Source organism: Callospermophilus lateralis, chromosome 18, assembly GCF_048772815.1.
Source record: "Callospermophilus lateralis isolate mCalLat2 chromosome 18, mCalLat2.hap1, whole genome shotgun sequence".
Lineage (NCBI taxonomy): Eukaryota > Metazoa > Chordata > Mammalia > Rodentia > Sciuridae > Callospermophilus > Callospermophilus lateralis.
The window spans coordinates 37,892,361-37,908,232 of NC_135322.1; the positions used below are offsets into that span (position 1 = coordinate 37,892,361).

General features: G+C 36.7%; 1 protein-coding gene across 2 annotated transcripts in view; it reads left to right on the forward strand.

Moving 5' to 3' along the window:
* Fto (FTO alpha-ketoglutarate dependent dioxygenase) overlaps nt 1-15,872 on the forward strand; it is a 372,769-nt gene that overhangs the window by 127,119 nt on the left and 229,778 nt on the right. For both annotated transcript variants that reach the window (XM_076837477.2, XM_076837478.1), the window contains exon 4: nt 2,874-3,017. In XM_076837477.2, coding sequence (XP_076693592.1) covers nt 2,874-3,017 — 144 coding nt within the window. The remainder of the gene's footprint in view (nt 1-2,873; nt 3,018-15,872) is intronic.

Consider the following 15,872-nt stretch of genomic DNA (forward strand, 5'->3'; position numbering starts at 1 on the left):
AGGTATTGCAAAATCGTCCTCTACAGAATGTGAATGTGCCATTTTGCTACACTCTTACTAACTATATTTTTCAAAGTGTGGAAAAAAACAACAAAGGCACAAAGTCTTTTTTAATTTGATAGGTGAAAAATAACTCCTGCGGATTAATTTGCATTTCTTTTATATGAATGAATTGAAACATCTTTTTATATGTATTTATGAGCTTGTTTTATTTTCTTGTGTGTATATGGGGGGTGGTGCTTAGGTTCAACTCAGGGTTTTGCGTGTGCTAGGCAAATGCTGTACCACTGAACTATACCCCCAGCCTCTAGTTTTGTTTCCCTTATAAGTTCTGTCTTCATAACATTTGCCCATTTTCCTGCTGAACCTAATCCTGACAATGTCAGGAATTCTATATATTAAGACAAGCATCCATTGGCTATTTTCACTTGTTTAGATTTCCATGTATACAGTAGTCCCTCTTTACTTGCAGTTCAGTTTCTGTGGTTTTAGTTACCTATAGTGAACTGTTGTCCGAAACTACTGAAGGAAGATTCCAGAAATAATTCACAATTTGCATCCCTTTTCTCTGAATAGCATGAAGCAGTCTCACGCTGTGCACTCTGTCCAACCCAAGATGCAAGTGGTCCCTTTGTCCAGCTGTGTACGAGACCTGCTCATTAGACACTTAGTGGCTCTATTGTCACATCAGCTTCCCTATAGTGAAGTGTTTCTGTTCAGTTGACCCTTATTTTACTTACTAATGACCCCAACACACAAGAATAGTGATACTGACAATTTGGACATGTCAAAGAAAAGCATCAAGTGCTTCCTCAGTGAAAAGGTGAAAATATGATCAGATATTTTGGGATATATAGAGAGCACATTGATATACATTTTATTATATTATTATAATGGTTCTACTTTATTGTTATTTTAATTTCCTACTATGAACAATTTATAAATTATACTTTATCATAGACATGTATATATAGAAAAAAAAAACAGTATATAACAGGATTTAGTACTACCCATGGTTTCAGGTAAACACTGGAGCATTCAAGTATATCCCCTGTGGATGAGGAGGGACTACTGTATTATAGAACCATCTTGTCTAGTTACTAACCCCACTCACCTAAAACACTATCTTGTTGATCTTTCTTTTGATTAAGTCTAATATGCAGGTAGATTTAAGCCAGTGTGGTGGCCCATACCTATAATCCCAACTACTTGAGAGGCTGAGGCAGGAAGATCACACGTTTGAGGTTAGGTGGGGCAATTTGGTGAGACCTTCCCTCAAAATTAAAAAACAAAACAAAACAAAACAAAAAGGTGTGGGGATGTGGCTTAGTGGTATTTTGGGAACTTAGTATGCATGAAGCCCTGGGTTCCGTCTCTAGCAAACAAACAAACAAACAAAGTGGTGGATATTTAGGGAGAACTGACTTTTTCACAATGTTCTGCCTTATTTTCCTAGAATACAGTGTATCTTTACATCTGTTTAAATCTTCATTTTTGCTCTTTAGTAACATTAACATAAGAATCTTACTCGATATTTCTATATATATTTTTTATAAGTGAGGTGTTTGTTTATATTTTTGAAGTTACTAATTATGTGATTTGACTTTGTACCTAGCATATTTTATTTTATTTTGGTTCTGGGGATTTAACCCAGGAATGCTTGACCACTAAACTATATTACCAGCCCCCCCCCTCTTTTTTTTTGATTTTGAGGCAGGGTCTTATTAAGTTGCTGGGTCTGACCTTGAACTGGTAATATTCCTGCCTCATCCTCCCAAGCCATTGGGATTATAGGCATGAACCACCATGCCAGCATATATCTCTGGCATATATCTCTTATTTTGTCTAATTAGGGCTGCTCTGTTAGGCAGTTTCAGAAGGTACCATCATGTTGGCCATTCCTTTAGAATAACGATGGGTCTAGTTCTGTACTTTGGCAATGTTCCTGATGTTTGTCTATTAAAATATGGTGCTGGCTTTGGGATTGAGACAGAGCTATAGTTTATCATGGCCAAAAAATATCCACTTATTCTTATTTTATTGAGATTTTCATCATGAAAGGCAATTGTATTTCATAAATTATTTTTGTTACCGGAGTGATAACTCATAATTTGTTTTGTTTTGTTTCCATCTATGAATATGATGAATTTTAAGTCTAAGTTTTTAGCTATTTAGCTATCATTCTATTCCCAAAATAAGTTTTACTTAGTATTGGGATTTTATTCTTTTAATATGCTGCTAGCTTTGGATGCTATTTTCTAATATTTGGAATTTTACGTTGATTTTCGGGTGTGAGATCAGTTTTTGTAGGTGTGTTTTCCTTATAAGTTTTGATACATATTATTTTATTTCCACAAAAAGAATTTGGAAGCTTTCATTTTCCTATGCTCTTAAACAATTTAAATGGCATTGAAATTACCCATTCCTTAATTGTTTAGCAGTGAATTCTTTGAAACTGCCTTGGCCTGTGTTTCCCTGAGAGTTCTTTGACACTTTCCGCTACCTTCTATGGTTTGTTTAGCTCTTCTGCTTTTTCTGGAATTAATTTTGGTAATTAAAATCTTCCTAAAAAAAAATATCCCTTTATCAGATTTTCTAACTTACTTGTTTTAAATTAAACAAAATAAGAGTTTGTCTCCCTCAATATCAGTGGTTATTTCCTCATTTTATTTAAAGTTTTTTTATGAAAAACAAATGCATGCTGAAAATATTATAGAATGTCTCTTTAAAAATATGGACAAAATGTATGTACTTCATTAATAACCATATTTTATTAAAATTTAATTATTTTTAAGATAATGATTATAAAGCTCAGAAGTTTGAATTAAATATATATATATTTTTTCCTGATCATTTTCTCCTCTTTTTAACAGGTTCTGAAGATGAGAGTGATGATGATTCTAATTTTGAAGGCAGAGATCCTGATACTTGGCATGTTGGTTTTAAGATCTCGTGGGACATAGAGACACCTGGTTTGGCAATTCCCCTTCACCAAGGAGACTGCTATTTTATGCTTGGTAATCTTAGTCTCAAACTTATATTTACACTCTAGTCTAAGTGTAGATTATTAGGTGTATATTAGAATGTGTCTTTTGAAGTAAAATTTTTAATGTTAGTATTTTGAATTAATAATGAAACTTACCTATGAGAACATATATCAAGTGTGTTTTTTTAACAGTACTGCTCAGTTTTGAAAAGTTACTCTTCTTTTTATTCCAACTGTTTAGCATATTTGTAGTTTTCAAATGTGCTAAACAGTTTTCAGGATTCTTCATCAGAGGTGGTAAGTCATCCAAATCAACTTATTAGTATGACTTTTAAAAACACTCCCCTGTCTGAGATTTTAGGACTGAGAAGATTTTTTTTCTAGCATTGTAGTTGATTTCTTCTCAGGGACATCTAGTGGGACTACAGGGTCTTTCTTTCCACCTGTCATTTAGTTCTTTGGCAAATAATATTTCAGCTATGGATAAGTGAACCTATGGGGTTCTATGGGCTTTGTTTTTGCTGCTTTACTTGACATTTTTGGGATGCTCTTTTTTTTTGGTGGGTCTCTATGTTCCAGTGCTCAGTGTGCAGATATCCATTTTTACTCACAAAGCTTCTCAGGGTTTTATTCTCTCCTTGATTCTAGCTTCTTATTATTCAAAGTTTATCTCACTCCTCTCTGCCTGGAGAAATCTACTGATACATTGGAGGTAGGAAGAACCAGGGCTCAAGCCCAGTGTTTATGATAAGAATCAACTCCCAGTTAGTTGGGGATTGGCTACTGGGTAAGGTGGTAGAGAGATATTGGAGATGCATAAATCTTGATCCTTGCTTTCAGGGTTTGGAATATCTTTTTACCATTTTCCAAATTTCAGTTCCTTTATATCAACTTCCAGGTTCTTGCCATATCCACCTGCTACTTGTACTTTTTCTTTTAAGGCATTATTTCTCTCTAAATAAGCTATTTTTTCTTTCACCCAAATAAACTCATTTTAGAAGGAGATTTTATATCACTATTTTAAATGGAAAGCACATATCACTTGGCATAACTAGAAGGATTTCATAAATATAAAAATAGAGAAACTAAAGCAGTATTAAGGGCCTGCCGCCTTCTCTTTGCTGGAGATCTCGAGTCTGAGTCCTGTTCTGTCTTTGTTAAAAAGGGCGTTTAGTAACTGTTAGAGAAGTGTTAATTATGTACTGGTACCAGTCTGGGACTTTTCCCTTAATGTCTGTAGGAGGATAGGAAGGTGATTATGTAGGGATTCTTTCGCACAGTGTGAGTTAATGGTACTTAATGCTGTATCCCTTTACCTCTTAACTTCTTCTCATGAGGTGGTGATTCCTACTTTGGTTGAACACTGGTTTTAATCTCTGCTTTTCCATTTTCTTATTGCATTGCAGTTTACAGATCAGTTTCTATAAGCAATCTGAGTCTCCAGTCATCCCGAGGAAGGTGGCAGAAATAGTTCTTTTCTTAAGTAATTTGCCCAAGGTCACTCCATTGGTAAGAAGCAGAAGAGGGACCAGGATGGGTTGCAGGCTCCATCCATTTGCCGTGCTCTTTGTACTCTAAATGGGACCATTTTGACTGACTCAATACACTGAAATCTCAGTCTGGAAAATTTTTAATGTTAAGGTCATCTCTTTTCCTCCTCCTCTCCTGTCTGTCCTCAGGAACTAAGTTTCTCTTCTGAAGTTTCTGTCACATGGCCAAATGTAAATAGATTATTGTTTCTTTTTTTTTATGTACTACACAAATTTGGATATTTGGCTTGACTCTTTATGGATGTTAAAGTAAATATATTATTTCCCTTATGTTCAGTAGTTTATGTTAGTAATTTGCATCTCTAAGGAGATTAGAACTATAATGATTCCTTTTAAAATAGCTTCATTAATTGTTTCTTTGTATAAAAATAAGTATCTTGTAAAAGTTTAGCTTTTATGTTTACTAACTTCTTACATGTACCCCTCTGATGTTTAAAATGAAAGAAGAATGTCAAAATTTTCATGTGTGATTTAGTATACTCCTTTTTAGTCTTTTTTTAGTACATGTGCACATCTGTAATTGTAGTGGTAATATGAATAACAGCCGCATTCATTGGGGAGTTCAGAAGCAACTATTAGCTGTTATTGCAAAAGAAGAAATCGAGTGCTGGAACTTGTCATTTTGTCCCACTTGGGGTCTGACACTTCACATCAGGCCACCATCCTCCCACCACATGGATGCCCTTCTCACCCCATTCAAGGACTGACCCCTGCTCCCTGGCTCCCTTCTACCCACCTCAGCACCATACCTCTGCCTCACCTAGTGGCTTTTCAGGAAGGGAAGAGAAGATGATGATGTTCTGTAGGTTTCTTTCTTTCCATTTCTTCTTAAAGTTATGTTTTTCTTAGAGTTTAAGAACTGCATTAATAATGAAAATATTAAATAATTGCATTTTTTAAAATTTGCATGTTCTAAGGAATATACATTTTTATATATTGGGTCTCTTTAGGAGATAAACAGAAGAAATTAGTGTTAGTTTATACGAGGTGATATACAAGATATAAAATCTACTCCAGCTTTCCCAGCTCTTGCCTTCAGATACAGGTGAAATAGTTGGTTTCTTCCTGAGCTGTGGCAGGCACAGTGTACCCCAATGTCTGCATTTAGAATGTATTTTCTTATTAAGACGTCATGTTTGTCTTCTAAAATTAATTTTCCTCCATGTTCTGCTAAAAAAAAAAAAAGAAGAAACAAAAATAAAACCAACTGTAGTCCAAACACTGCCTTTTCTCGTTACTTTTTGAAATCCAAATAGCAAGAAGTCCTTCAGCCCTGTGCTGATATCTGAAATCTGAACTTCATAGCACTTATGAAAAGGAAACAGTTTAGCTCAATTTATAATAATATATTGGTCTGCAGAGGAAGTGCAGACTGAACCCTGCTGTCTCAAGTAAATACTCCAGGGGTGTCTGATGGGGAACGTGTCGGGTGCCTGTAATAAATCCACTGCCCGTGGAAGTGAGTGAAGGCCCTGCTGGCAGTGCCTGAGGACACGCTTAACTGGGGTTGTCACGGTTCTACTTTTAAATTGGAATCTTTGCCCTAATCTCAGAGTTGGACATGACCAGATTTGCAAACAGATTTACAATTTTCACTAATTTTCCAACCAGGACTTCAAAACACACTTAAAGAAAAAAAAAAAAAAAAAAAGGCACATTCTGGTCTTTCTCAGGGTAGGATGATTTACTTTGCCACAGATGTTTTCCATAGACTGCATGTAACCAGGGAGTTAGGGACTTAAAAGTAGGTTGGAGACAAACTGAGTTTGTTTTTTGTGGAACAGATTATACAGTTCAAGGGACATCAACCAAATTAAGTTCATTAACCAGGAGCTGGGTGTGAAGGTGGGATGTTCCGGGACAAAGGTGAGTGGTAGGTAAACATTTGGGGCAAACCCCCTTTGGTCCCCCTTAATTTATAATTCCTTTTGCAAAAAAAAAAGTCACTCATCAGGACTTTTCTCTCTGTTCTCTTTATTTTTATTTATTTAAACCCAGCTAAATTTCACTTCCATTTATGTTTTAATATCTACCTGTTGTTACTATGACAAACAGGTATTTCAAAGCTTCAGTTGCCAAGAAAAAAATCCACTGTGAAAACAGAAAAAAAAAAAAAAAAAAAAAAGCAATGCAGAGCATTTCTGTTTTGGTTTTGCTTTACTTCCCCAACTCTTTAGAGTAGAATAATGAAAAGGCTATAGAACTTTCTGTCAGGTGACAGTTCCAGATTCACTGTGCTGTGTATTGGTACTGGATTATTAGCATCTTTGAATTTCTGCCTCTACTGTAAACTGAGTGCTTCATGAGACTTCCTTCCCAGAGTTCTTTTGTGAATCCAAATAAAAATATACATGGGACCATGCTTTGCAAGCTACATTTGAACATGGGAACTCATGACAAAGATTGGGACCTGGGCCATGGCGTATTGGGGAACCAATGAGGCCAGTAGGTGACAGAAGAGTGCTGAATGCCATGTTCTTCTCTTGCTTCATGCCCTGAGCTTTGTCAGCTTTGCACCTCATTGTCCCATACTTAGGGTTCCATAGCCACATAAGGGACTACAAGAAAGGGAAATCTCACCAATTGCCTCTTGGTGGTAGGGAACACTAACTTCTGGCCACTGTTGAATCAGAGTTCTGTGGTTATTAATAAGCAGAGTTACTTGGGGTAAGGCTGACTACGTAGACAGTCTGGTCAGTATTTCGTATAGATTAGTTTCACCTTCCATGAAATACATATGGCTTAGAGGCAGCAAGACCCAGAGCACAGTGAGTGTTTGATGTGGTATAACCTGAAACTGTGCTCTGCTTCTATTTTTCGAGTCAACATGGGCACTCTAGTTGAAGTCTGGAGCCCTGTGGGCAGGAAGAACAGAGGCTTCTAGGAGTTAAAAGTCTCTTAACCAGGGCTCCCTGGGGACTTAACTTGGAGACTGTGGTATCTTTGTAAATCCTCCAGGTGTCCCTCAGTCCTGCCCTGATTTAGACATTTTATTCAAAGGAAAAGGCTTTTGTTACGCCTTCCTCTGACCCCATTGCCTTCCTCCTCCAACCTCTGACTGACCAACTGAAATAAAAAGTGCATATAATTTATGGCTTAATCATAAATTCAAAATAATGATACTTTATTACCTCTCCTGGGTCTTGAAATGTAGGTGCTATGTTCTGCTTTCTGCCGAGGCAAGGGAATAACACAGAAATGGTAATAAATTATAACTTCAGGCTGCAGTCAGTAAGCTTGAGGAATTGCCATTTAAGTGGAAAGTGCTTGAACAGCAAATGAGCACCTGTCATGTTTATTTTCACTTTGAAAAGTAGAAACATGACAGTATAGTTTCAGCTGCTTGTCCAATGTGAACTTGCGGTGTTCTTCTTATCTTCCCGGTAACTGCAAGATTTGCTTCTTGCTATTCAGTTTTTCGCAGGGGTGAGGATGTATCTCTCCTCCTGAAACTTTCACTCTAAAATATGTGCTCAAATGCTGATGCTTTCAAACTTGTGTTTTTGAACTTGCTCCCTGGGTTTCTGGGATTCCATAGAACTCCAGGGAGGGCCTGGACCTGTGGAATATGCTCAAAGGATAGGACTCTGTGTTCTGGCCTGTGAAAGGGTTCACTTCTTTCTTATACTTTCTTCATATCTAGGGTTTTAGCTCATTTCTGACCATCTTTATACCATCTTTGTTTTGCAATTTACCTGAAATAAATGGGATGTGTGTTTGGTTAGAGTCAGGCACTGTGATAGAAGCCAGGGTGAGTGAATTGTATGGTATATCAATTAGGTCTCAATAAAACTCTTTTAAAGATAGAAAATGAGGCTTAAAGAGGTATATACCTTGATCAAAGTAACATACCTGGTGAAGTTTGTGTTTGAATTCAAGTTCTTAAAAATGGAGGAAAAAAATCAAACAATAGAGAATGCCAATGTATTCTCATTCAGACAGTGTGGAATTTTTTAGAATAACATGTGGAAGTTCTCTTTTAGTTCACTCTCCCAGCTGATCTTTTTGTAAGCATTAACACAGTTTACAGGTTGAATATCCCTCATCTGAAATGCTTGGGACCAGATGGTTTCAGATTTCAGAGGTTTTCAGATATTGGAGTATTTGTATAGACTTTACCAGTTGAATATTCATCATCTGAAAATTCTAAGCTCCAGAATTAAAACTTTCTGAGCACTGTTCATATATATACATATCTGTGGATGCTCTTTTTTAAACATAAATGGGACTTTACTGCCTAAATCATTATAGTACTTTTTATTTCACTTAATAGTATGCTCTGCAAATTTTTTCATGTCAGTATTATTATTGTCTTATAATACATGTGCTAGGGAGATTTGATTCAAAGAGTTAAGGAAGATCTAAAATGGAAAGTGGAAAGAAAACTTGCCTTGTACCCCTGAGTTTCGTTTCATAGAGGTAACTACATTTTCTATATTTGCATTTTATTCTTTGATTACCTCTGTCGCTTTTAAACATGTGTTTATGCTTTATGACCTAAGCTAACATGTTTAACTACTGTTGGTTGATTGTCTATCAAGAAAAATAGAATTAGCTCCATTATAATATCTCTCATTTTTCCAAAGTTTCATTTACTAGTTAACATTTACTTCTAGATGTGCCTTCTTAGTTGTTTATCTTGAGAACCAATTTAAAGATATTCTCTCTTGAGTTTTAATATGAAAGATAGGGATATTGTTACTTTGATGTTGTTGAGTTTTATAACTTTTCATATGGATGTGTAATTTTGATTGGACAAGCATACTTTCTCTATAGGTTGATTTCGAATTTTGAAAGCTGCTGCCTAATGATGCTAATGCATGTGTTATTTATTGCAGACCAGAGAGAGTGACTGGATCCATAAATAGACGATGTAATTTACTGAAGGGATCAACCCGTGTCAGTTGAAGGGGAATGTTGCAAGTGTCAGTTCAAGTTAAAGATTCAGAATTCTGCCACATATTGGCTTGCTTTGAATTTGAACAATGACTTTCTGGCCTCCCCCTGGAATTGTTAATTGCTTTTTAAATTCTTACTGATAGAAGCAGCATGCTATAGTGCTATTTCTATGTTACCAGATATTTTGTCATGGTTTTTTAATATCTTGATAAGTACTGGCTTCTTCAAACCCTATGTAACATAGTGAGCATACTGGGATTTCTTATCATTGAGCTCCTTTGATGATTACATTTTTACTTGGACCATTTATGGTTCTCTTTCTTGGAGTTTTCTGAAACCTCTATTCAACCCTAAGAAATAGGATTGGAGTTTTCTGAAACCTCTATTCAACCCTAAGAAATAGGATTGTTTTACCTTTATATCACCTCTAGCAACTAACACAATACTTTGAATATGGTAGGTGGTTAATAAGCAGGTGTCCATCTAATAAGTGAATAAACCAAAAAAAATGAATTTTCTTTTATTTTTATGGCAATATATCTTAGCTATATAGACAAAAGAGAACATTAATTCTGTCCTTAAAATTTCCTGACTGGGAAAGGTTGAAGTTTCTCCCTACAAATGGCCCTTTACCTGATACTTTAGATATTTAGAATTAAAAGCCTTCCAAGGCAGCCCATTTCTTAGTGACCTGTGCTTTATTTTCTTATATATAGTCTAAGTAATCATGTGACATCATAGAATTTTCCAACATAGTGTCCAGATTGATGTGTACATTCTTTTCTAAATCTTCTATAAGAAAACACCAAATGTTGGTTTCTGTATTGCTGAGGATGGATATGGTATTATGAATTGTGAAATCTTTTTGTTCTTTTGTATTTTTTTTTAGATTCACACTGTAATGGGATAAGGCTGCATCTTATCCATGGGTTGGAAGGGCAGAATTCTTCCCATTGGCTAGCAGTCTTAATATAGTCTCTTTGCTTATCTACAGAACATAATTCCTAGAAGCTTGAGCTATGGAAAAGAATTATTAAGGCTTTTAGTTGGATTATATATCCTTTGTGTATTATTTGTCACACTATAATACAGTGGAAAAAAGACTAAACGACACATTTGGGGGTTTGTTTGTTTGTTTGTTTGTTATCCTTTTTTGTTTTTGTTGTATTAGCCAGAAACCATAGCCACCCTCTTTAATTGCTAATAAAAAATTGGATGTAAGGTAAGAGTAAAGAGGAAGGTAAAAAGGTATATGAAGGAACAGAAATTAGGTGTAAGTATTCATTCGTTAACTTTGGGAAGTTCTGGTCCCCACATTACGTTGGAGCAGTAGGCAGAAGTCATGGCTTTGCCTATATAAAAGGGGAAATGAAGAAAACTACTTAATTCATTTAACTGTTAACCCCAATTCTGTCCCTTCTTATCTTTCCATTCCCCATTCATCTGTGCTCTTCAGTCTCTTGGGAAGAGTTGAGGTTTGGAAGAGTCAAGCAGGGAGGTAGCCCTCACCAAAGTTGGATTAAAGATTTTTTGCATATTTAAAAAGCAAAAATGAATTATTAACCTCAAGAATCTTTTCTTTTTAAAACAAAACAACAAACCTAGCATTCCACAAAAGTTAATTTTCAAAGAAAGGGGGAAAGAGAGAGAGAGGAAAAACTGGGTATCTTGAGTTCATATTCTCCCCCATACTTTTTTTTTTTTTTGTGTGTGTATGCGTGTGTGTGGTGCTAGGGATCGAACCCAGGGCCTCATGCATGCTTGGCAAGTGCTCTGCACCTCCAGCCTCATACTTGTTTTTATGAAGAAGGTTTTACTGCCAGGGAAAATTACATTTGGGGGAAGATTTACAAGATCTTACAAAGATAGTACCTATCCTTTACAAGATTAACAAAACTTTTACTGCCTTTACTAATGGCAGTACATAGCCATTAGTGAATACCTCTTTTCTAAGAATATCTTCACTGTACGTTTCCATTTGTATCTTCTTAAAAAATTTATTTAGTTATCAATGAAACTTTTATTTATATATATGTGGTGCTGAGAATCTAACCCAGTTCCTCACATATGGCAGGCACTGAGCTACAACCTCAGCTCCATGTATGTCTTTAAAACATAATAATATTTATTGTTTTATTTTTCACTACTAAATGTGCAATAATATCTAGCTAAATTTGCCATCAGTCTTAAGATATATGCGAATTTCAGAGATTTTAAAAATGAAGAAAAAGTGTACCATGGAATTAATTAAATATGGTTCATGTTCATTGTAGAAAATTTTCAAACTATAGGAAAATGTAAAGAACAGATAATGCTATTTAAACCTAATTAGTCTAATTTTTTCTAGCATTTCTTTTTATACTTGTTAACATATATTTCTTTTTCTTTTCTTTACTTTTTTTTTTTTTTTTTTTTTTTTTTTACTGGAAATTGGCCTGGAATGTTCTCCTATCAAGCTTCATCCCCAACCCCTTCTTTTTTATAATTTTGATACAGGTTTGCTAAGTTGTGGAGGCTGACTGTGAGCTTGTGATCCACCATGCTAACTATGTATGTTTCTTTTTAGAAAATTAATATACATAATGTTTTGTATCTGTTTACCTCCCAGTGCTTTTATATATTATAGCATTTTCCTTATCATTCAATATTCCTTGAAAATATCAATTTAGAAAACTAGTTTAAAAATTATGCCTTACCTTCAAGCAAGATGGCAGGGTAAGGCTTTCTTGTGCCTATCCTTTCATAGAAAATCAATTTGAACAATTGTCTATACATGAGAATACATTCATAGGAACTAAAAGGATGATATTACAACACTGGGTGGAGCACAGAAGTAACAGATGCATTAGAGAGGGCAGTAAAGACAGTCTAACTTGCTCTGTTACCCCTCCTTCCCCCAGATAGCTTAAGAATGAGAGGGATAGTCTCCGCAGAAGGAAAGGAAAATGAAAGGAATACTTCAGTTTGTTGTTGACCTAACAACAGGTCTGTCCCAATGAACTATGATGCCAGACTGGCCCCTACTAGTCTCTTGGTAGGTGTCCACAGACGTAGGCTCCACGCTCACCCCAAATCTAGGCCCACTTCTACTGACCCAGGGTCCAGGTCGGCCTCAGGGGGGTCCATATACCAAGTAGCCCTCAAAGCCTAGAATCTAGGACCCAGGCACTAGATCAACCCTAGTTCCAGGCCGGCCCTTACAGCCATAGTCTCTGGTGGACACAAGAAGCAGGCCTGGATCAATGGACCCGTGGCCTAGGACTTCCCCTAGTGTCATAGTGGCACTTAGCAGGCTTCAAGCCCACTCCTGTAGTCCCCAGCTTTAGGCTAATTCCACAAACCAAGGACATAGGCCTAGTAGACCCAGGTTCTAGGCTTGTCTCTGAGGGCCCCAGCTAGGCCAGTGTGTCCACTGACTGGAGCACTAGGCCAGCCCACCCAAGGACTCCTAACAACAAGCACACACGTGGAGCCTGTCAGATGTCCCACACATAATCTCCAAATAGGCTGACTAGTGAAAAATAGAAGAAATTTCTGCTTTATCAAATTATTAGATATCAACCCAATGCTACAAGTATCTCAAATAATCAAGGAAATATGATTTTACCAATATGACAAAGTAAAATGTCAGTAATTGACCCTAAAGAAGTGCAAATCTATGAACTCTTTGACAAAGAATTTATAATTATTATCTTGAAGTTCAGTGAGTATTTTAATTAGCTTTTGCATCGCTGTCACCAAAATACCTGACTAGAACAACAAGAGAAGGAAAAGTTTATTTGGGGGTTATGGTTTTGGAGATCTCAGTCCATAGATGGCTGCCTCTGTTGCTCTGGGCCCAAGGTGAGGCTGCACATTGTGGGGGAAGGGCCCAGCAGAGGAAGTCGTCTCAGCTTATGGCAAGCTCAGGACACAGAGAAAGAGGGGAGAGGGGCACAGGGAATTTGCACCTAAGGCACACCTCCAGTGACCCACCTCTGTCCTCTAACTATGCCCCACCTACTTACAGTTACCGCCCAGTCAGTTCATTCAAACTAGGATGGACTGATTAGGTCACGCCTCTCATATCTAATCATCTCACCTCTGGATTTCCTGCATTCACTGGAGATTTTGTGGGAACCTCTCATATTCAAACAAAATTGTGAGCTTCAAGAAATCACTGATAGATAGACAGCTAAACTAAAGTAGGAAAACAAGATAGGAGCAAATTGAAAATTTCAAGAAAGAGACATACACCATTAAAAAATTAATAAACAAATAGAAAGTCTAGCACTGAAGAACAAAATAAACTTAAAAATTCCATAGAGAGCTTTCACAGCCAACTTGACCAAGCAGAAGAATCCGTGAGCTTCAAGATAAGTCATGTGAAATTAGTCAAAGGAACCCAGGAGACTTATGAGAGATCATCAAGTGAACTAATATATGCATTATGGGAGTTCCAGAAGGAGTAGAGAGAAAAAAAAGAGCAGAAACCTTGATTTTTAAGAATTAGGACACTTCTCAAATTTGTAGAGAGGAATGAATATTCAGGTTCAGGAAGCCAAACAATCTCAGACAATGATAAAAGATGTGTTTACCAGGTGTATTGGTTAGCTTTCATTGCTGTGAACAAAAATATCTGACAAGCAATTTAAAGGAGGAAAGATTCATTTTTGGTTTACTCTCTCAGAGGTTTCAGTCCATGGTCAGCTGACTCCTTTGCTGGGGGTGCAAGGTGAGGCAGAACGTCATGATAGAAGGGAATGTGTGGCAGGGAAGCTTCTTACCTCTCAACAGCTAGGAAGCAGACGGTGGGAAGGGGCCAGGGGCAAGAAATAGTCCCCAAGGGCATATCTCCAGGGATCCACTTTGTCCAGCCATACCCCATCTACCTGCAGCTACCACACATAGCTCATTAAAATCATTAATCCATCAGATTGATTAATCCATCCATGAGGTTAGAGCACTCACTGTCCAATCATTCTCTAGAAGCCTTATTTCTGGACGTTGTTGCATTGCCTTTGACACATAAACTTTTGGGGAGCTTTTCAAATCTAAAGTATAATATCAAGATATTGTAATCTAGGTTTTTAAGTCAGGGATGAGGAGAAAAATTTGAAAGCAGGAAGACAGAAGCACATTGTCATATATAGGAGAACTTCTATCAGACTGTCAGTAGATTTTTCAGCAGAAAATTTATAGACCAGGAGGTAGTGAGATGATATGTTCAAAGTGATGAAAGGAAAAAAAATTACTGACCAAGAATACTGTACCTGACAAGGCTCTCCTTCAAAAATAAAGGAGACTTTCCTAGACAAACACAAGCTGTAGTGGTTCATCAGCATTCGACCTTTCCAGAAGAATTGCTAAAGGAACTCTTCCCATTGGGATAAGGACTAATAACATGAAAACTAAAGTATAAAACTCATGGCAAAAGTAAGAGTATGCTCAAAGTACTCTAGTTGTGCATAAAATACTTTAAACTCTCATAGAATACTTGTTACAATAATTTGTTAGTGGATACAAAACATAAAAATGTAAATTGCAACATCAATAACATTAAAATGGGAAGAGAAATGTTTTAAGTGCTGTTTTTTATTTGCAAAGTTAAGTCATTATTAGCTTTAAGTAGATATACGATATTTTGTGTAGGCTTCATAGTAATCACAAAGAAAGCAAAGAGGATATACTAAGGGTAAAGACCAAGGAAGCAAAGCATACCACTACAGAACATCATCACATCACAAAGGAAGAGAACAGGAAAGGAAGAAAGGAATAAATGAAGTATAAAACTGTCAGGAAACAATGAACAAAATGTCTATAGTAGATCATACAATTGATTAACAAGTACATGAAAAAATGCTCACCATCTCTAGCAGTCAGAGAAATGCAAATCAAAACCACCCTAAGATACCATCTCACTCCAGTAAGATTGGCAGCCATTCTGAAGTCAAACAACAAGTGCTGGCGAGGATGTGGGGAAAGGGGTACTCTTGTACATTGCTGGTGGGACTGCAAATTGGTGCGGCCAATTTGGAAAGCAGTATGGAGATTCCTGGGAAAGCTGGGAATGGAACCACCATTTGACCCAGCTATTGCCCTTCTCAGACTATTCCCTGAAGACCTTAAAAGAGTGTACTACAGGGATACTGCCACATCGATGTTCATAGCAGCACAATTCACAATAGCTAGACTGTGGAACCAACCCAGATGCCCTTCAATAGATGAATGGATAAAAAAAAAAAATGTGGCATTTATACACAATGGAGTATTACACAGCACTAAAAGACGACAAAATCATTGAATTTGCAGGGAAATGGATGGCATTAGAGCAGATTATGCTAAGTGAAGCTAGCCAATCCCTAAAAAACAAATGCCAAATGTCTTCTTTGATATAATGAGAGCAACTAAGAACAGAGCAGGGAGGAAGAGCAAGAGGAAAAGATTAACATTAAACA